General features: G+C 44.2%; 2 protein-coding genes across 10 annotated transcripts; one reads left to right on the top strand and one right to left on the bottom strand.

The window, feature by feature from the left end:
* Positions 1 to 9,150: 9,150 nt before the first annotated feature.
* On the top strand, positions 9,151 to 15,153 carry LOC139057906 (uncharacterized). 3 transcript variants are annotated; one of them, XM_070536691.1, is made up of 8 exons: positions 9,151 to 9,576; positions 9,652 to 9,777; positions 11,021 to 11,180; positions 11,567 to 11,730; positions 11,916 to 12,124; positions 12,717 to 12,819; positions 13,412 to 13,508; positions 15,031 to 15,153. In XM_070536691.1, the coding sequence occupies exons 1-8, from the start codon at positions 9,365 to 9,367 to the stop codon at positions 15,037 to 15,039; spliced, it is 1,080 nt and encodes a 359-aa protein (XP_070392792.1). In that variant the 5' UTR covers positions 9,151 to 9,364; the 3' UTR covers positions 15,040 to 15,153. The 3 variants fall into 3 exon arrangements, with proteins under 3 accessions (XP_070392792.1, XP_070392791.1, XP_070392793.1); XM_070536690.1 differs by having other exon boundaries at positions 12,453 to 12,819; XM_070536692.1 differs by lacking the exon at positions 12,717 to 12,819.
* LOC139057907 (uncharacterized) lies at positions 14,058 to 17,106 on the bottom strand. 7 transcript variants are annotated; one of them, XR_011513085.1, is made up of 11 exons: positions 16,914 to 17,106; positions 16,651 to 16,825; positions 16,412 to 16,444; positions 16,259 to 16,300; positions 16,138 to 16,182; positions 15,872 to 15,916; positions 15,650 to 15,712; positions 15,447 to 15,543; positions 15,148 to 15,207; positions 15,049 to 15,087; positions 14,058 to 14,963 (listed from the first exon to the last, which is right to left on the bottom strand). XR_011513085.1 is itself a non-coding variant. In XM_070536693.1 (8 exons), exons 1-8 carry the CDS (start codon positions 17,050 to 17,052, stop codon positions 15,513 to 15,515), a joined length of 573 nt encoding a protein of 190 aa, XP_070392794.1. In that variant the 5' UTR covers positions 17,053 to 17,106; the 3' UTR covers positions 14,058 to 15,512. The 7 variants fall into 7 exon arrangements, 2 of the variants coding, with proteins under 2 accessions (XP_070392794.1, XP_070392795.1); XR_011513084.1 differs by having other exon boundaries at positions 14,058 to 15,087; XR_011513086.1 differs by having other exon boundaries at positions 14,058 to 15,087; positions 15,447 to 15,517.
* Positions 17,107 to 19,512: the final 2,406 nt, after the last annotated feature.

Genomic DNA, 19,512 nt, shown 5'->3' with positions numbered 1-19,512 from the left:
GACAATGGATGCTGTAATTTTCACAAGGGCTTCTAAACAGGAAGCAGCCCTGCTTTGGACTGTCTCTCTCATCAGTTCCCAAATGATCAAATAACGTGCGTCTCGTGATGACTACAATACTATGATCGCAAGTTACTTCCAAAACGTCTTCAAGTCAGACAGCAGGTCACCAGAAGTGAGTAAAACTTGCATGATATGATACTCTTGAAGTTCTGGTGCAATTTGTTGTTCCTTTATGTTTAAATGTAGAATAATACATGCAAAGGCGGGGAGCGGGGGTAGCTGGAGCCCGACCAGCTTTCCTAACCCCGTGCGTGTGTGTGTGTGTGTGTATGTGTGTGTGCATATATATATATATATATTACCCACTTTGGTTGCTTAGAGGCTATGGTGTTGGGCTGCTAAGCACGAGGTCGTGGGATCGAATCCCAGCCACGGCGGCCGCATTTCGATGGGGGCGAAATGCGAAAAGATCCGTGTACTTTGACTTAGGTGCACATTAAAGAACCTCAGGGGGTCAAAATTTCCGCAGTTTCCCACTACGGCTTGCCTCATAGTCAGAAAGTGGTTTTGGCACGTAAAAACTCCATAATTGATGAATACGTTTCTTGCTCTTAAGGAAACTTTGTATGACCTTGAAAAATTTAGCACTGAAGTGATGGCATTATATGAGTATTGGGGGTGAGCTCCACCACTAAAAAAGCTAGCGCCACCGTCGGCGTGACATGACATGAGGTATCACGTGGACACGTCGACTGCTTCGGAAGCGCCGAAGCAAGCTGAAAACGAAAGTTTAAAGTCCCACCTGCGCCGCGGTTATGATTAAGTGGCGAGGCTTTACGGCCTTCGGTGTCTGCTTGACAACATTTGAAAGTACTGCAATAGGTAGTGGCTGCCTTTGGAGGCGTGCAGCATGGTAGGCTACTGCTCGGTGCCGCAGTGCCAGACGTACGCAACGGAACCCGGTGTCAGCCTTATTCACGCGTAGCTGCAAGGCAAGGAGCTGCGTGAAGCTTGGCTGGCGAAACTTAGAACCAGCAGACAGCCATCGGCTACAACTCAAGTATGCAGCAAGCAATGACGCGAGGAAGATTTCTCCTACCGCGCCGGGACTGCGCGATGTTCGTTGAGTAGTAGAAAACGCGCACTGAGACGCTCGCCCGCGCCCGCTGCCCGGCTAATGTCATGGCGGTTTGGTCTGTCAACGTGCTGATGCTAGATACTGGCAAGTTCACTGGAACGGAAAGGGAGCGGTAAGACGCACATCATATGGTCATGTTTGTGTTATGAATTAGTGCACTGGATTATGAAAAACAAGCAGATGGAAATCGCACGCTGAGAAAACCGATAAACATACAGTGCGGCGCAACCTGAGAAATAATATTGAAATGTCTAAGAATGTAGAAAAAGATTGAATCCTCACGACGGCACATCACAGTTGCCGTAGCTAAGCGTCGAAGTCTCCATAACAGAATTATTTCTGAACAGTTCTGATAGTGTCCACGCAACAATGGTTGCTAGTGTACTGTCAAATGCTGCGGTGCGAAAATGCGCTCGCAGTGAAAGCAAAACATTGTGCGCGGACATGCATGCAGACGTGCAGTCGGCCGCTGCGAACCCGTGCGATCGCTGGATGGAGGCTCCATTCTGTTATGCCCCATTTGGTTATACAGACGGCCCACTATAAGAACATATTTCACATAGTTTACTCTCAGTGTTTGGCTACCTTTCACGCAAGAAGCCGGTTCGGGAGACTCCATCGCGGCGGCCGCGCGCAGTGGCGTTCATTGTATATATATATACATATTCGGTAAAGAGATGGCGTCTGTAAACGTTTCTGTGCTTTCAGTTTGCCCAAGATTATTATATCGACAGTCAAAAACTTCCTTCGTTTTGAGAGTACCTACATAAATGTCCAGGAGGGCTGCCGCGTGGTGTTTTTATTGAGCGCCGTAAGCGAAACCTACGAGGAGCACGCCACGTGATCCCTCATAGTACGTAAGGAAGGCGCTACCGACAGACGGCAACTGTGTAACTCCTCGCCGCCAATATACACGACCTCAAAGCAGAAGACAGTGCAATTTCACAGCCTGAGTACTCTCGGTGGTGTAACCCTCCTTCATGTAATTGTCGCATACTTGGTTATCACTAATACTGCTTCGCCTTTCCGGCAGAACTGCAGCCTCTCTCCTCTTTTTTTTTTTTTTTTTGTGTGTGTGTGTGTGCGAGTCTCAGTATAAGCGCTGCTGCGCATGACTGCTGTTGATTCCGATTTCGAATGAATCCGGCTTGGTCTCGTTTCGGTTACTGAGTGAATTATACAGTGTTCCCCAACTATCATCCACCAAGGCTTAAAAAAAGAGCACTTGTGTTACTCGAAGAACACCTAGCTATAGTGCATATTGTTCCCAGTACAGTGGAGTAGCCGCCATTGATTCTTTCATTACTGAGGTTTAATCAGTAATTGCAATTAGCTAACTCGAGAAGTACTGTCCTAATTTTCAAAGTGTCAATGAAGCATCTGTTGGCATCCCAAAATGACATCTAAATGCAGTGTCTCAAGGCCGACTGATCACATTGATAAGAAAAGCCCCCTGATAATGCGGCCGAAGCACTGCTCTGACCAGGCACGAAATGCGAAAAGTAGTGGCATAGGAATAGACTATTTAACACTCCCGGCATTGCTCCCACCGCATCAAAAGAATGCATGCGAAACTATATTTCACGCCAGAAACTTGCTTCAGACCAAAGCCAAATTAAAGTGACCGTTTTATTTTTCATGAAAGTGTGTGTATACGTGCTGCAAAAACAGGTTGGTATCAAAAAATAAAAGCGAAATAAACAGACCGGGAAGCGACCAACATGTATAGACAAGGCAAAATCGACACGTTCAAGAAAGTATAAATATACCACTTATAAATGAGCTGAATTGGCAATCAGGATGTCTGCACAAAAAAGAAAAAAAAAATCTCTGCACAACCAGGTTTCAGTGTGCCCTTATTATCGATGAATTCGGAAGCTCCATTGAACATCAGCCTAGAAAACGTGTTCGACTAGGTCTTTTGCAGCTACGCAGTACTGGGTCCGTTTTATCACATCTTCAAAGGTTTTCTTGATGACCGACACCAGAATTCTACGGCAGACGTCCGTTATCCTTGCCTTGAACTAATCTGACGTCCGTCTCGTTCATGTAAGCACGATTTTTCACATAACCCCAAAGAAAGAAATCGAGCGGGAGAGGTCAGGTGACCTAGCTGGCCAATTTACAGGCCCCTGCCTTCCAATCTATTGCGCATGACAAGTCGCATCCAGCCAGTTTCATGCTTGGATGCTGCTGTGTGCTGGCGCTCCATCTTGCTGAGCCCACAGAAATGGAAGACGCCACAGCGGGACTTGTGGGGTTTTTGACAGCTAAAGGTGTTTCCCCCCAAAAATTTCGCCGCCTTGTGGCTGCCGGTACGTTGAACATTGCATGTCATTGGCCACTGTGAAGCGTTGGAACAAACGGTTAAAAGGAGGACTTGAAATTTTCAACGACGATCCAAGACTGGGCTAAAGCCACTGTGTAATCCTCCCCAACACAATTGCAAAGGTTGATGAGCTGATCAGACAAGAACAGAGGATAAGCATCGGTGGAATGGCAGAGCATGTGAGCATCAGTCATGGTTCGGTTCACACCATAATTCATGAACACCTCAATTATCGGCTCTTGTGTGCGCAATGGATGCCCAAGATTTTGAATCACCGCCAGAAGACCGAGAAGTACGGCGCTGCCTTAAATCATCTGATCCGGTATCAAAATGAGGGTGAGAATTTGTCTGCAATTGTCACCGGGGACGAATTATGGTGCCATTATTACGAGCCTGAAACACGACGGCAATGCTTACAGTGGAAACATTCAAATTCGCCATCCCAAAAGAAAGCAAAGGCCGTCATTTCCGCCGGAAAGGTGTTGTTGACTCTTTTCGATCGTCAGGGGACATTTCTGATCGAATTTGGTGAACCAGGGGAGGCTAATAATTGTTTACGATATTGTGAAACGCCAGATCAATTGCGTGTCGCAATCAAGAACAAACGACTTGGAAAATTGAAGAATTGGGTCACCTTGCTCCACGACAATGCCTGTCCATACGTCGTTCGTGCGGTTAACACAAAACTGGCAAAGTTCAAGTGGGAAACGCTGCAACATTCGCCATACAGCCCAGACCTGTCGCCTTATGACTTCCACAATTTGGGAAAATTGAGAAAACAGCTCAAGGGAACCAGATTCGTGTCGGACGATGACGTGAAAGAGTCAGTTACAGACTTCTTGAAGCAGCAACCCAAGGAGCTTTACAAGACAGGAATCACACGACTCGTTAGCCATTGGGACAAACGACTCAATGCTCATGAAGGCCATACTTTTAAATAAAGTACCCCTTTTGTCGCATTGGCTCACTATCATTTGACTCGCCCTTGGTATATTTTGCAGAACTGCTGCTTTCTATATGTGCTGTCTGTTGCGGCTATAATTTAGGTGCAAATTAATCGCAATACACGACCGGTGACAGCTGCTCCTGCACAATACATTGTAACAAAGGACAGAGTATTTGAGATTTTCCCTGGCCATTGCATATGTACAAATATCTAAACAAAGTTCTTGAATACGAAAGTTTCATTAAAATATTTGTCTTCAACTTGTTCATTTCAGGGCCTTTACATTTTTTCATATCAGCGGCATGCGCTGCTTTGCTGGTTTCAAACTGATATATTTCTAAAGTTCATTTGATATTTTCTTTACTTATTAAATAGACAAAAAACATATAAGCATTGATATCAGTTATTTCGGGCACAATTTTTGACACATACGAGCATATTCCTTTACGAAAAAATACGTATTTTACTTGTCTTGACTGCATAGCGTTCTAAAATTCGTTCACAGCATCTTTGGCTATGGCAATGCAGTTATTCATGTATTTGATCCCTCGACAAATTCTATAAGAAGGAGGCCGAGCTGCAACGTGAGCCCCCCACCCCCAGCGAACAAAATTTCTGGCTAAGCCACTGATCTCTAGGTTTCGCTAAACGCAGACGAAAAGACATACGTAAACTGCCTGCTTGCCACTTGAAACAAAAACATATCTACCCCGTCCGGCGCCCTGTACTCAAATTTACGGAAAGTATTCGTACAGAAAACGAAAAGAAGCTGCAGTGCAACATTGCATTCATCTTTCCGTCTTCCTCGCGCAACAGAATGCAGAGTAATTGGTACTAGTTCTTTTATTGCGGTCGGCCCTCGGGCGCTGAAAGGAGTTGTAGGTAGCCATTTTGTATACATGCTAATCTTTGGCCCGTAAGCCGTGTGATTTTTTTTGTCCAGTCCATGCGTAACAACAACGAAAAAAAAAAAAGGCAGCAAGGTAGCTTAATTAGTGGCTATATAGCGGATATGGCGTTGCGCTGCTAAACTCGAGCTCACGGGTTCAAACCAACCTCCTTGTTCAAACCAGGTCGCGGAATTCGATGGGAACGAAATGAACAAAAAAAAAAACGCTCGTTTACTTCTGTTTAAGTGCACGTTAAAGTACCCCAGGTGATGAGAAATGAACAGGGTGCTTCGTAATCATAACCCCAGACGTAAAACGCCAGAATTTTTTTAATTCGATAAATACAAAAGAAGGAAGTAGCTGCGTCCTTCGGCTTTTTTCGGGGGTGTAGAAATTATTCTCTAGTCTGATCTCTGAAGAAAAAAAAAACGTTGCGCTTATCTTACATTTCATACCTAAATTTAATGCCGTTTCCAACTGTGCGTCCGCTCAACTAAGCAGCTTCTTTATTATAATCGGCTGCTTTCAGTTATCCGGTGCGCTATCATAAGAAAATAATGAAGCAATTAAAGGAACGGCATGCCTCACATACACGTAGATATATTTGTAGATCTGCTGTGTTCGTTGAAGAAGGTAAGCGTGGTACCACATTGGGTACGCAAGTTTATTGGGTTGCAGACATGATTGGACTGTCAAAAGAATGTTTTCCTTGCCTGAGTCAAGTTAGCTGATTTACAGGCTGCCCCAAAACGGGGAGTTTATACTGAATGACAGCTGTGAACTTGTTCAGCAAAACTGATTAGCACCCGTGCGTTAATTATGTCGAGAACTGGTGCACCTCTGCGCATTGGCCACGTCTCTCCAGCAGCACAATCATTCGGAATAAGAGTACTCACTTGCATCGGCCCCTCACCTTCGAGACTACAAATGAGCCTTTGCGCTTTACATTTCGAATGGAAACGGCTATTCGATAATTTTTAATAGTGAATTCTGAAGTTGAATACGACCTGCTGAATTCGATTAGACTATATGTTTCTACTTCATTTCGCCTGCTGGCACGTTGAAGAAGACTGCAAGACAAGCCACGGAGATTACATTGGTAAAGACATCCAGGCCTCCCCGATTCAGTCTGAGTAATATACTCATCTTAAAACTTTTTGTGCGCAAACAAACAGGGACGAAGAATAGGGGCAACACAAGGACGAGCGCTTTCTAACAACTGGTTTTATTTTTGAAGAACTACCTGCTTAAATACCCACAGATCTGCGCGATCTAGTCAACAGAGCACACCTATAGCGCATATGATACCTGCAGATCTGCGCGATCAAGTCAAAAGAGCAACGTCAATATTACAAATAACACTTGTGATAAAAAGACGTGGACAAAAGCCACCCGGTCATACTAAAAACAGCAAGGTGCATAAAACAACCACTTACAATAAAATGCGTTAAAGATGTGATGATAGAAGCGAATTTTCTTTATCTAACAATGAAACAGAAGGATGGCTGATGCATTTTTCTTTTTGTTTTTCAATATAGTGTGCTTCCACGATTTTCCTAGCGGTTTGATTCCTATGCCTATACAAAATGTCTGTGCTAGTAAGACAAGGGGAGCAATCATGTTCTTGGGAATGCATTGCCAAATGCGTACTAGGGCGACCTTTCAGACTAGGCAAGTGCTCCCTTAACCTCGTGTTAATGCATCTCCCAGTCTGCCCTACATACACATGACCACACGTCATAGGAATCTGGTAAACAACGTTCTTCGCGCAATCAACAAATAGGTTCTTGCGCGGATGTTTAACACTACATTCTTTCTATACACCATCCTTACTTTCGAACTTCTTTTTAACCTTGGAACACACACTACCTATATTGTTTTTTGCCGAAAATACCACTTTTACTTCATAACTACCAGCCACCTTTTTAAGTCTGTGTGAAAGGCCGTGCACATACGGAATCACTGAAACCTTGGAAACTACATCCTTCTGCCTTTGATTCTTTGTGCATTGTCCTTTATCCTTTTTAAGTTCTTTCATTAGTCTAGCGCACGACGGCAGCATCACAGCGAGCGGGTACTCAGCCTTTCTCAACCTATCAGCTTGCTCAAAAAATGCTATCTTTACAGTGTGGTGACATGACTTCAACAACGCTGACCGGAAAACACGAAATGACTATCCCATTCTTCACAAGCCTGGAATAGTTTGAGGCGTAGTTCATTAGCGGTTTTCCAGCTCGGGGTGAGAATGACCAACACACATGTTCTGGTAGGAATGTTAACTTGACATCAAGAAACTGTAGCTTATTATCTACCGGTACGTCCGAAGTAAATGTTAAGCCCTTGCCCAGAGAATTGAAGGCTTCTACAAACCTATTCCTGAAAGCACCCTTGTCTACAGGACAGCCTAAAATCAAGTAGTCATCGACATATCTGTGTACCTTACTTACTACACCTTCTAAATCTTTGGCCAACTCTCTGTCTATGCTTCCCAAAAAAATGCTACTTAGGATGGGAGCTACCTTTGACCCGATGCACACACCCACAAGTTAGCTCACAAGTGTTATATGTAATATTGACGTTGCTCCTTTGACTTGATCGCGCAGATCTGCGGGTATCATATGCGCTATAGGCGTGCTCTGTTCACTAGATCGCGCAGATCTGTGGGTGTTTAAGCAGGTAGTTCTTCAAAAATAAAACCAGTTGTTAGAAAGCGCCCGTCCTTGTGTTGCCCGTATTCTTTGTCCCTGTTTGTTTGCGCACAAAAAGTTTTAAAATGAATCTGTTCCAACTAGGCCTACTCGCAGTTATGCTTGAGTAATATATATGCAATATATATTCCCTAACACTTTTGTTCATATGAAGGTCCAATAACTGCCCTGATTCCTTTTCCGAGAAAGTCGATAGGTTCACCTGGGGCTGGTGCAGCTTATAAAAGAAACACGCTTATTCCGGTCGGGACTTTTTACTTTTTCGATCACTACATTTAGAATATTTGATAATTTTTCTCTTACATGTATGCCTTTGATATGTCTATGTCATCATCATCAGCCTGGTTACGCCCACTGCAGGCCAAAGACCTCTCCCATGCTTCTCCAACTACCCCGGTCATGTACTAATTGTGACCATGTTGTCCCTGCAAACTTCTTAATCTCATCTGCCCACCTAACTTTCTGCCGCCCCCTGCTACGCTTCTCTTCCCTTGGGATCCAGTCCGTAACCCTTGATGACCATCGGTTATCTTCCCTCCTCATTACATGTCCTGCCCATGCCCATTTCTTTTTCTTGATTTCAACTAAGATGTCATTAACTCGCGTTTGTTCCCTGACCCAATCTGCTCTTTTCTTATCCCTTAACGTTACACCTATCATTCTTCTTTCCATAGCTCGTTGCGTCGTCCTCAATTTGAGTAGAACTCTTTTCGTAAGCCTCCAGGTTTCTGCCCCGTAGGTGAGTACTGGTAAGACACAGCTATTATATACTTTTCTCTTGAGGGATAATGGTAACCTGCTGTTCATGATCTGAGAATGCCTGCCAAAGGCACCCCAGCCCATTCTTATTCTCCTGATTATTTCCGTCTCATAATCCGGATCCGCCGTCACTACCTGCCCTAAGTAGATGTATTCCCTTACGACTTACAGTGCCTCGCTGCCTATTGTAAATTGCTGTTCTCTTCCGAGACTGCTAAACATCAATTTCATCATCATCATCATCATCAGCCTGGTTACGCCCACTGCACGGCAGTTTGGCCAGTGCGGCAGTCACGTGACACGAACCAGTCTCACAGATGCTCGCAGCACGAACGTGATCCGACGAGATTGCGCGCCTTTCCCATCATTTCGCGCGTTCGGCGCGCTGCTCAGCTGGGGCGCGATCGGAGATATTTTGTTCAAACCGGTTCTGTTCAGTTGCTGGCACGTCACAAAGTTGCAGTATGCAAAATTTGTGAGAGCGGGGCGGAGAGAGCAGCCAATCAGGAAGCGGCCACCTCCCCGGAAGTTTACCTCCGTCGTTTGTCGTCTGCTTGCAAACTGCTCTCGAACTTCCAGCGCTGCGCTGCGATGCCCGCTACCGGCGTTGATACAGATGACACTTTAATTACTTTGAATGTCATCATTCTGGCGTGTTCCCTGCTACTCCGGCATCGGCGCACTCAAAATGCAAGGCGGCGAAGGTTCTGGGTGCGACCAAGTTGGAGGTACAGAAACGTCGAGGGACAAGCGAGTGCGCTTCTACCACGGCTTCGCGCCAAGGACGAAGCTTATTTTCGAGAGTAAGTTGTGAGGATTCTTAGCGTTTATAGCGAGCCTTCATTTAAAGATGTAACGATCGATTCGATCCATCGCAGTTTTCTGAGGATGCCACCGAGCATCTTCGACGCATTGCTCGCACTGGTCCGACCGCGCATCGAGCGCCAGACAACATCGTTTCAAGACCCAATTTCGGAGCACGATCGGCTTGCTATGACAATCAGGTAAGTTTGATAGTTGTTCAGGCATTGTTGTGCTGGGAAAGCGCTGCTGTGAAAGAATTTCGCTCTGCCACTTATTTACTTGCGTTGTTAGAATTCTCGTTCCTAGGTGTGTATGTCGCATTGTAACTTTGTTTTGGCATGCGGAAGCAATACTTGAGCGTTCAAGGAAGCTGCACTTTAACTCACAGTGCTGCATTTGGGCTGGTAATTAGATTATCACGTTTTTTAAAATTCTTTATATTTTAGACTGGATTGCGAGCAATTTGCTTCTCTTGGAAGTGTTCCTGCAATGGAGACAGATTACTTAGTTGATTATGCAAGAAAAACGTGTTGCATGAACATTATGCTTACTTGTTTCTTCCCCTGTTACAGTATAAGGATTTGCTAGTAGCCTGAAAAATTATTTCAAGCACTTGTTAACAGATCTCCAACTGAGTTTTGTGTTTCAATGACGCTGCATTATGTAGAGATGTGCTTGATGCAGCAACACTTGCAGAACTTCCGTAACGACTGAGAAACAAATACAAAACAACAGGGAATTAAAAAATAATGTTTGAACTCGTAATAATGTGTGACAAAATGTTGTGCTTTATTTATTAACCCTTTCAGGGTCGCTCTTTTTCGCCACATGCGACCGCCCAGGGTCGACGTTTTTAATTGCAGATTCCAATTCTCTTGAGGGACCTATTTCGATAAAAAAATTGCCTTAATTTTTCTAGGGCGATCGTAAAGTGAGAAAAAATTATTTTGCGTTTGTATATATGTATTGTTTATAAGCAAAACGTGTCACAAACTACCCCGAATGTCATCTTATCGCCAAGCAGTGGCAATTAGTTTTCGTGACTCTGAAAAAGAAAAAAAAGGAAACGCATTCATGGCGGCATTCTTCCTATGCGCACCCCCGCGAGCACTAAACGAGTGAGAAACAGGCGGTCGCCCTTTGAGCGATTAGTAACGAGATAGCCATCAGTTTTGTGAGCGCAAGAAGCCGAAACCGCCCACGGAACAAAACCCAAACCGCAGCCCGCGCCAGTGCGCAAACAGGTAGTACATAGACGCCCCAGAGCAAACTAGCTCTAAAACAAACCATGCAATGAAAACTGAGAGATGAAGGCGCGCTAAAAAAAATTCCCTGTATTTACATCTAAAGTGTATTGTAATTTATTGTTACATCAATGAAAGCAATGTCTCAGGAATGCTATTTATCAGTTGAGATACAACATTAAATATGCTTGTTTTCCAGATTCCTTGCCAATGGTGACACTTTCAGGAGCTTGTCATATAATTTTTTGACTGGACGGTCAACTGCAGCCATGATTGTGAAAGAAACTACAGGTGCAATATGGGATGTACTGCAGGCTGGTTATGTGAGGTTCCCGCAAACCAGCAATGAATGGAAGAAGGTGAAAGTTCGTGAATCGACATAGATATTTACATGCTTTCTAGCCACAACTAAATAAAATTATTATTCAGGCATCTATCAAGCAACATATCTGGTCAAATCAGTCTTCATGGCACTGTGGACAGGTGTTTATGATAACTTATTTCACTTGATTATGCTGATCAAGACAGCTAAATCCTGTGGTTGCACAGTATGAAACAGGAAACAAGCTCACCAGGAAAATAATAAGTTTAAATGACATGCAGTGCAATGAAATATATGACAGCGGTCGATATCACATCTACTTCAATTTTTTCTTTGAGGAAGCAACCTTTGGCAAAGCTCTGCAGTTTCTGATGCACATGTGGTGTGTTGCGTAATATTTTTATGTGCATGTCACTGTTTCAGATTGCTGATGAAATGGAAGAGAAGTGGAATTTTCCAAACTGTATTGGAAGTATTGATGGGAAACATGTCCACATTGAGTGCCCCAACAACTCCGGCTCTAGGAACCTCAACTACAAAAAGACATTCAGCGTGGTTATCATGGCTGCTTGTGATGCAAACTACAGGTTCAGATTATTTTACTTTCTACTACATGGCAGTAAGTGCAAGTTTAATTGGGGACATGGTTAGATATGTATTCAGCTTTGCCCATGGATAATGCATAGGCAGACAGTATACTTATGAACGTTAGCAGTGTGTTCAGTGGGGCTGGTTGGTGCATTGCAGGTGCATTATTCCATGTTTATTTCAGATTCATATATGTCGACCTGGTGCATTATGGCGGCGAAAGTGATGGTGGAATATTTTTGAGGTCACCACTGCCTACTATACTTAACGAGCGCAGATGTGGAATACCACCCCCTGCAAATGTTGGTTCGGCAGGCCTGATCCCCTACCTTATGGTTGGAGATGAGGCATTCCCACTAAAGCCATCTCTCATGAGACCATATTCTAGACGTGGTAAGTTATCTTGTCCACTTTGTAAATATAAAGCTACATTACTTTCATTGCTCAATTTTATGACCCTTGCCATAAATCAGCAATCATTCAGGGTGGCCATGACAGTCTTCCTGCTTTCCATTAATGTAGCCATTGTTGAGTGTAAAGAGAGCTAACAAGGCGTATCGATGCCAACTATGGATGACCACTGCCATTGCAAGGTCATGAAAAGCCAAGCATAACATGTTAGGTATTGTTGTTTGTGGAAAATATTGTCAAAAATAGACACTTTCTTTGAGATTATGAATGAGGTGTCGCCGCAGTTTAAATGATTGCTGCTTTCTCTTAGATCTCCAAAGGCATCGAGCTGATGGGACAACGAACGAGGCTTATGTTATGCGAGCCACATTCAATTACCGCCTGAGTCGAGCAAGGAGGCTCATTGAAAATTCGTTCGGTATCATGGCTAGCAGATGGCGCATCCTTCGAAGACCATTCAGAGCCTCTGAGGAAAGCACTGAGAACATAGTGAAGTCCTGCATTGCATTGCATAATTATTTAATGAAGGACTCTCCTCTCTCGAGAACAACATATAGCCCACCTGGATATGCAGACACTGAGGATTGGGAGGGAAATATAACAGAAGGAAGATGGAGGAGTGAAGAAACTGGGTTGCCATTGAAAGACATTGATAGCACTGGATTTCATTCCTCAAGGTAAATCACAAAAGTCCCGTCTGTAATATCGCATTACGATTATGCATCCAGTTCAACCAATACTGCACAATAAGTGCACTATGTGACAACTTGTGCTACAAAACAAACTTCGCATGTGCTCTTTCTTTTGCATTCCACAATGTACAAGCTCGGCTTATTTGGCAAGCTTTTACAACCTTCATAAGTCTGACTCAATTCTAAGCCCCCCACATCTATGGCATCTCACAGCCATGTTTCTATGCAATGTTGCATCAGATAATTTACAATGTATGAAAGTAAAATTTGACAGCAAGCTGGTAAATTTTTTGCATGCAAATTTAAGCAAGAGCTTCAAGTGGTGCTGTTTAGTAAAAAACAGACCATCAGGTTCCTCTGCTTAAGGCCCTCCATGCTAAAGAAAGGGAAACATTTGGTCGCAGTGAACTGGGGATGATTACAATTGCGGGAATGGCCTTCATCCTGCAGTGGACATAGAATAGGCTGATAATTAGTCTTGCCACAAATGTAAATTTGTGCTTGTGTTTACAAGGAGCCTGTTACAGTGCTACGCTTTTGACATTATTTATGAGCATGTTCTTTTGCCATCTTCTAGAGCTGCAATGGACGTGCGGGACCGGCTTGCGCGGTACTTTATACAAGATGGCATGGTGCCATGGCAAGAAAGAATTGTAGCACGTGCAGGCACTAAGGTAAGTACAAGGTTAAGCAGCCACAGGGAGAGCGGGTTGACAAACACCTCGCGTGCGATCTAAGATGGGTTCAACAGCTCACCGATGATGTATTTCTCTCCTGCCGCCTTCCGACTCTTGTCCCATAGTCTTACTGAGCATGCCTAGAGGCATCAAACGATAGTGCTGATTTCCCTTTCTTTTTCAGCAGTGACAAGCAAAACACAAGTACTTAAGAAAAAATACACATTGGTTAGGCGGCAAGCTGACACATTACTTTGAACGCCCAATGGAACACATGCGCACCAATAGCCATTTTACCTTGACATTCTTCAGCTAAAAACAAACTTCAAGGAAAAAAATATTGCATACTTTCTTCAGTGGGAATTGAAACCTAACTATATTTAATAAGCTATGTTTCAGTAACTTAATTTTTAAAAAAAGGTACCAAGTGGACAAAGTGCGCATGCATGGCATTTATTGCTCTTGTTCTAGCTTAACATGTCTATTGCATAATTTGAGTGAGTGTGAACTGAGTACACAAGACAAAAAGGAAAATGAAACTGCATATTGAAACATAGTAAACAATACAAATTTATTTTCCTCATTGCAGTCGCAGCACATGAAGTATGCTTGAATGAAATGATATTGCTATTCAAAAGTAAAAATATGACTTGATTAAATATGACTGAATGTGAAATAAGTTCAAAATTATGTTTATCCTCAAGGACTTACATTTCTGCGTCAAATTGAAACATGATAAACATTTATTTTTCTTCATTGCACAGTCCCAGGATATGAGGTATGCGTATGCTTAAATGATATTGCTGGTCAAAAGTAAAAATATGACTGAATGTAAAATAAGTTCAAAATTATGTTTATCCTGCAGGACTTGCATTTCTGCCTTAAATTGAAACATGATAAACAATACACATTTATTTTTCTTCATTGCACAGTCCCAGGACATGAGGTATGATATTGCTGGTCAAAAGTAAAAATATGACTTGATTAAATATGACTGAATGTGAAATAAGTTCAAAATTATGTTTATCCTGCAGGACTTGCATTTCTGCCTTAAATTGAAACATGATAAACAATAAACATTTATTTTTCTTCATTGCACAGTCCCAGGGCATGAGGTATGCATATGCTTAAATTATATTGCTGGTCAAAAGTAAAAATATGACTTGATTAAATATGACTGAATGTGAAATAAGTTCAAAATTACATTAATCCTGAAGGACTTGCATTTCTGCCTCAAATATTAATGTTTGTAATTTAAATGTAACCTCGCAGCGCATTTTTTGTGGCAGCGTGCGAAGCTTACTTGCCACCCACTGCCCCATCGCTGTGCATTCATCCTCTGCTTCTGGCTGCTGCTGCTTTTCGCGGATGCTTCGCAGTGATGCAGAGCATGCCCCGAGCACATTTGTTATTGTGCTTTCAATCTGCTCTGCATTCTTCTGCCTCTTTGTCCTGAAAAATACGACAAATGACAGAGAGTAGTTAAAAGCACAATGTCTTATGCACTTCTCTCTTTCAGGAAATCTGAACCTAGTACCGGGGAGGATGAGCAGCAGGCAGCGCCCTTTTTGGAGGCCTTCACGAAAACAAAGAAAGAAGCATTAATGGAAATATCTTGCATTAAACTTCATATTACCTTGACGCAGTTGTGGCTTCTGTCATTTGCATTGGTGCTGCAGTATCAGTCGATGTTGAGCTGAATAACAAATTCAGTGCACATTGTAAACGCCAGACCAAGCATATTGCTACGTGTAAGGCTAGTGAGCATTGATGCGTAGATGCATGTGGGTCAAGAGAGAAAGAGGACGAAGTGAAGTGGAGGAGATGATATGGCGTGATTGTGAAGTTTTTGTGCTAAATATTCTCTTAGCCTGGTGTCGTTTCGCCGTAACAGTATGCAATAAAAACTATTTTGCTCAGTCATTGCTTTCTTACCCGTCAGAAGGAGAAAAAAGGAAGAAAAGGAGAGGCAGGGAAATTAACCAGGCTAACGTCCCTTGGCTAACCTGCACAGAGAAAAGGGGATGAGGAACTGAAAGAAAGCAAAAGAGAAATAGTTCATGTGCAGAGCAGTAGATGTAGGTTGTTCATAAGCACCTTCTCCGATTCATAGATCTTGGGAAAACAAATTAGCTTACCTCCCAGGATTTCCACAGATTACTACTGCTGGCGATGCACTCCAGCCTTGCTCAACGAAGGAACTGTGTAACCATGAGACAAAATGCATTATTTCTAAGCTCCATGCACGACTATTGCTATGGTTTGGTTTTGTCAATTATTTTATGCCAGTGGCCAATTGGATAAAGTGGCAGCATGTGTTTTATAGAAGCTAAAAAACGTCCTGCATGATATATACTTACCATTCAATGTCGCCATCATAGTAGAGCTCAGAGTCTTCTGGCTCCCTGTTGGATATGCACATACAAATGAGAATTTCAATACTTTTACAGTGTTCAAAAGTGCATAAAGGCAACGTGTCACAATAGGACCAATGGGATTTTCAAGCACAATAAGCACTTGTCTGATGTCTTCATCAGAAGCAGCTGGGTCTGCACCTTCGGGGCACCTTCATTGCAGACAAACGATGTCAGGTTGGCAATACAGAAGTAGCTCTGAGCACACTTACATTTGCGAAAATAATGCTTGCGCCGTCGACTCATCACTTGGGTCACTGCAGCAGTACAGAGAATAAATTGCTATCCATCCTTGACTCGCGAAATGACTGCAAATAATTTGTACATACTTACCCCTCGTGAAGTGGGGTGCTTACGCTGCAGCGCAGCATTGACCTGTAAAAAAGCAGCTGTTAAATCAATTTGCGAAAGAAAAACATAAAATGGTCATTCATTGTAATCTTTAACAGATATATGCTACATATATCGCCGCTGGTTACCAGGTACCTTTGTTCCGCCTCCGGTATATTATTGGAAGCCCTGAGAGAGAAAAAAGGAGAGGCGTGAAAAAGCGTAAGCAACAGCTGATTGAAAAACCAGCATGCAGCGACTCCTGACAGCGCGCACTGCCTTTTCTACGTGCACGCAACAGCGCTGTAAAACATAACCGGGGAACGAGTCAACATCGCGCCGTCGTGTAGCTCTGCATGACCAGGCAATAACGATAAATGTACGCTGAAAGTTACCTCTCGGAGTAGTGGGCTGTGCCCCTCAGTATGCTATCGACGATACTATACAGCGCCCACTTGGGAGTCTTCGCAGCGCTGCCTCCAGCGCCGCTTCGCGCTGTCTGATCTTGCTCCGTTCTTATCTTGTTCCAGCGATCTCTGGCATGTCTGAACTTCATCATAGCCTGGTGACCTAAAGAAAATAGTAGCATTGTCTCAGCCCACGATCACAGTATGTCCTTCCGCAGCGCGGGCGAAGGAGATGCTACATGCATGCTTACCTGTTATGGCAAATTCCTTTCCGATTAGGTGCCACCTGTTCATTTTTGCTTCCGTGTCTTTGTATTCAGGCTTTGTTTTATCATATAAAAACGGGTACTGCCGCACGACTTCTAAAAATCTCTCGATCGGGAATTCCATTTCTGTTGATCGGTGAGCGCACACACACAAATATGGACCCTAGCAGACGGTGCCAAGCGCGGGAACTCAAGCGGCGGCGCGGTGACGGTAGCCATGGCAACCACTCCTCGGTCGCTGATTGGCCACGTCGCCGTACGGCAGCCGCACAAATGGGTCCTCGTACCATCCTCCGAACGGCAAGACAATCTCGCCGTTCGTGAGCAAAACCCCCGTCGCACGGCGGACCGCGAACGGCAAACGGCGTCCGGCGAGTTGCCGTGCCGTGGACGCGCCTTAACACCAGAACTTATAGCAGAGTGGATAGGATCGCCTGCGACTTCCTGCTTTCCTCTAATAGTGTTTCGACACGACTATTACCGATTGCACCGATTTTTTCGCTCCAGTTGCAACGTGTGAAACAACCTCACTGAATAAAAGTTACAGCTACCGAAACTGACTGCGAAAGTATGCCGGCGATTCCATATAATGAAGGGTGGCCTCTGAGATGGCGCGGGACGGTCTCAAATAATCTCAAAGGCCGCGGCCATTGCAAAACGCTTTACTGTACCGGGTACAGATGGCAGCACCATATGTGTTTTCTCTGGCAGCGCCCCTTCGAGCTCCTCGAGCTTTGTCACTTATGTCACGTCAGACTTCATAACTCGCGCACTCCAAATCGATGGTCTCTGCACCCTACACGATGTGCTCACAAGTTTAATGCACAGACGCTAGTCTTTCGTGCATGCATTACAAAGGCCATTTTCTGCGCGCGTTGCATGCGCAACTGTAAGAAAACAAACGTCTCCCTGTTTTGCTTACATTATGCAAAAGCTTGTGTCCTTTCCCAGGTTATACGCTGAGCAAGTTTGGCACCACCGTATGTTTATAGAAAGGACCACTTTATTTGCCCCCGTGTTAAATAAGACGCGACGTTGCAAAGGGCAGCCGCACGCCTTGCGTTGGGTCCGGGGGCACGCTAGGCAGTAGCTGCGGAATTCGAACGTGCGGATAAAGAGTATTTGGTGAAAGGAGTCCGACACGTAACCTCGCAGCCATGCCGACAAATGGTTTGGCGTAGTTCGCAACCTTTATTTATGTGTATTGATAGGCATGCGGGTGTCGGGTGGTGTTCGTCGGGAAATTTAAAGATGCCCGCGAGGACCAATGGCTCATGGAATCGAATACGGGTCATTTTTCCCATTAAACATTCAGTAAATTGCATTGAAAAAATTCGGCACAGACGAACTTCGTCGTTCTCGCGGCAGCTCGTCTCTAAAGCACCTCTTTCACTGTCTATCACTAATCTACAGATTGATTTGCCAAAGCTCTATTATGTTTTTATCCCCAGCAACATGTGTCGAACAATGCGTCATCTACATCACGACGATGCTTTTCTCGACCATGGTGCCTTGTCAATGTTTCTTCGAGTACTTTAGACAATTTTTTCCTTTCTTTCTCTTTCTTTCTGAATGCTCGAAATATGTTGTCGTACTGAATGCTGTGCCTGACAAGTCAATCGCATTTCTTGATTTGTACTGTCCAGATATGTCTTCGATCCGTACCAATGTGCACAACCTGGCCTCGCCTGCCTGGGGTGTATTGTTCTGCGTGCTGGGTGGGCTCTGGAGGTTCGTCTGGGGACACCGTTATCCTGCAGTTCGAGTGTACGCTTCTGCGTGTCGGCTACCTAGCTCACGCCGTTGCAGCTGGTCTGTACCGTTGTCAACGACATGCGCTTCGCCTGCGTCGCGTTTGCTTCTGCGCGACAAATCCCGAGGGCTCGCCTCGAACGGTTATCCGCGAGTCTCGGCGCTCGAGTAGGAATCTCGGAGAGAAAATAGAAAAACATTAAGCGCCTCAAGTTGATCAGGGGTACAACTGTTATGAGGGCGGCACGGGCAATATGAAGTGTTTTAAATTTCTTGATCTTATATGTTTAGATTAGGAACCGTTGACACATTATAGGTGCATGCAGCGCGTGGTTAACGGCACTGTAAGTATCTTCTTGATCACTATATATATAGTCATCCGTACATGTTAGCCGCCATGGTGGCTTAGCGGCTATGACGTTGCACTGCTAAGCGTGAGATTGCGGGGTCTAATCCTAACCAGTGCAAGGCGCCGGCATTTCGATGACAGCGGAAAAAGAAAAGATTATGAAAAAAACTAGCGCACGTGCTTAAGGTACGCGTTAAAAAACCCCAGGTGTGCCAAATTGATCCGGGATCCCTCACATTAACGTGCCTCACAATGAGACCGTGCTTTTGGCTCGTAAAACTCCCAGGATTAAATTAATATAACGTGTTACCGATTTCTGCATTGTTGTCTGCTTCCAAGTCTCGCGCTCTCCATCTGTATATAACGTGCGGTTTCCATGTTTCATGCATTCTTGTCTCATTCCTTCTCTCTGTGTGTGTGTGTGTGTGTGTGTGTGTGTGTGTGTGTGTGTGTGTGTGTGTGTGTGTGTGTGTGTGTGTGTGT

This window comes from Dermacentor albipictus, chromosome 3, assembly GCF_038994185.2.
Source record: "Dermacentor albipictus isolate Rhodes 1998 colony chromosome 3, USDA_Dalb.pri_finalv2, whole genome shotgun sequence".
In the NCBI taxonomy this organism is placed as follows: domain Eukaryota; kingdom Metazoa; phylum Arthropoda; class Arachnida; order Ixodida; family Ixodidae; genus Dermacentor; species Dermacentor albipictus.
This window is presented reverse-complemented; position numbering and strand designations above follow the sequence as displayed.

Excerpts from the sequence above, each read along its gene's own strand:
- LOC139057906 (XM_070536690.1), top strand. The coding sequence starts at position 9,365 with ATGCCCGCTACCGGCGTTGATACAGATGACACTTTAATTACTTTGAAT. Across the intron at positions 11,181-11,566 it reads CCAGCAATGAATGGAAGAAG|ATTGCTGATGAAATGGAAGA; the intron begins GTGAAAGTTCGT and ends TCACTGTTTCAG. Across the intron at positions 12,820-13,411 it reads ACTGGATTTCATTCCTCAAG|AGCTGCAATGGACGTGCGGG; the intron begins GTAAATCACAAA and ends GCCATCTTCTAG.
- LOC139057907 (XM_070536693.1), bottom strand. The coding sequence starts at position 17,052 with ATGGAATTCCCGATCGAGAGATTTTTAGAAGTCGTGCGGCAGTACCCG. Across the intron at positions 16,445-16,650 it reads ACAGCCCACTACTCCGAGAG|GGCTTCCAATAATATACCGG; the intron begins GTAACTTTCAGC and ends TTTCTCTCTCAG. Across the intron at positions 15,544-15,649 it reads ATCTGTGGAAATCCTGGGAG|TTCCTCATCCCCTTTTCTCT; the intron begins GTAAGCTAATTT and ends GCTTTCTTTCAG.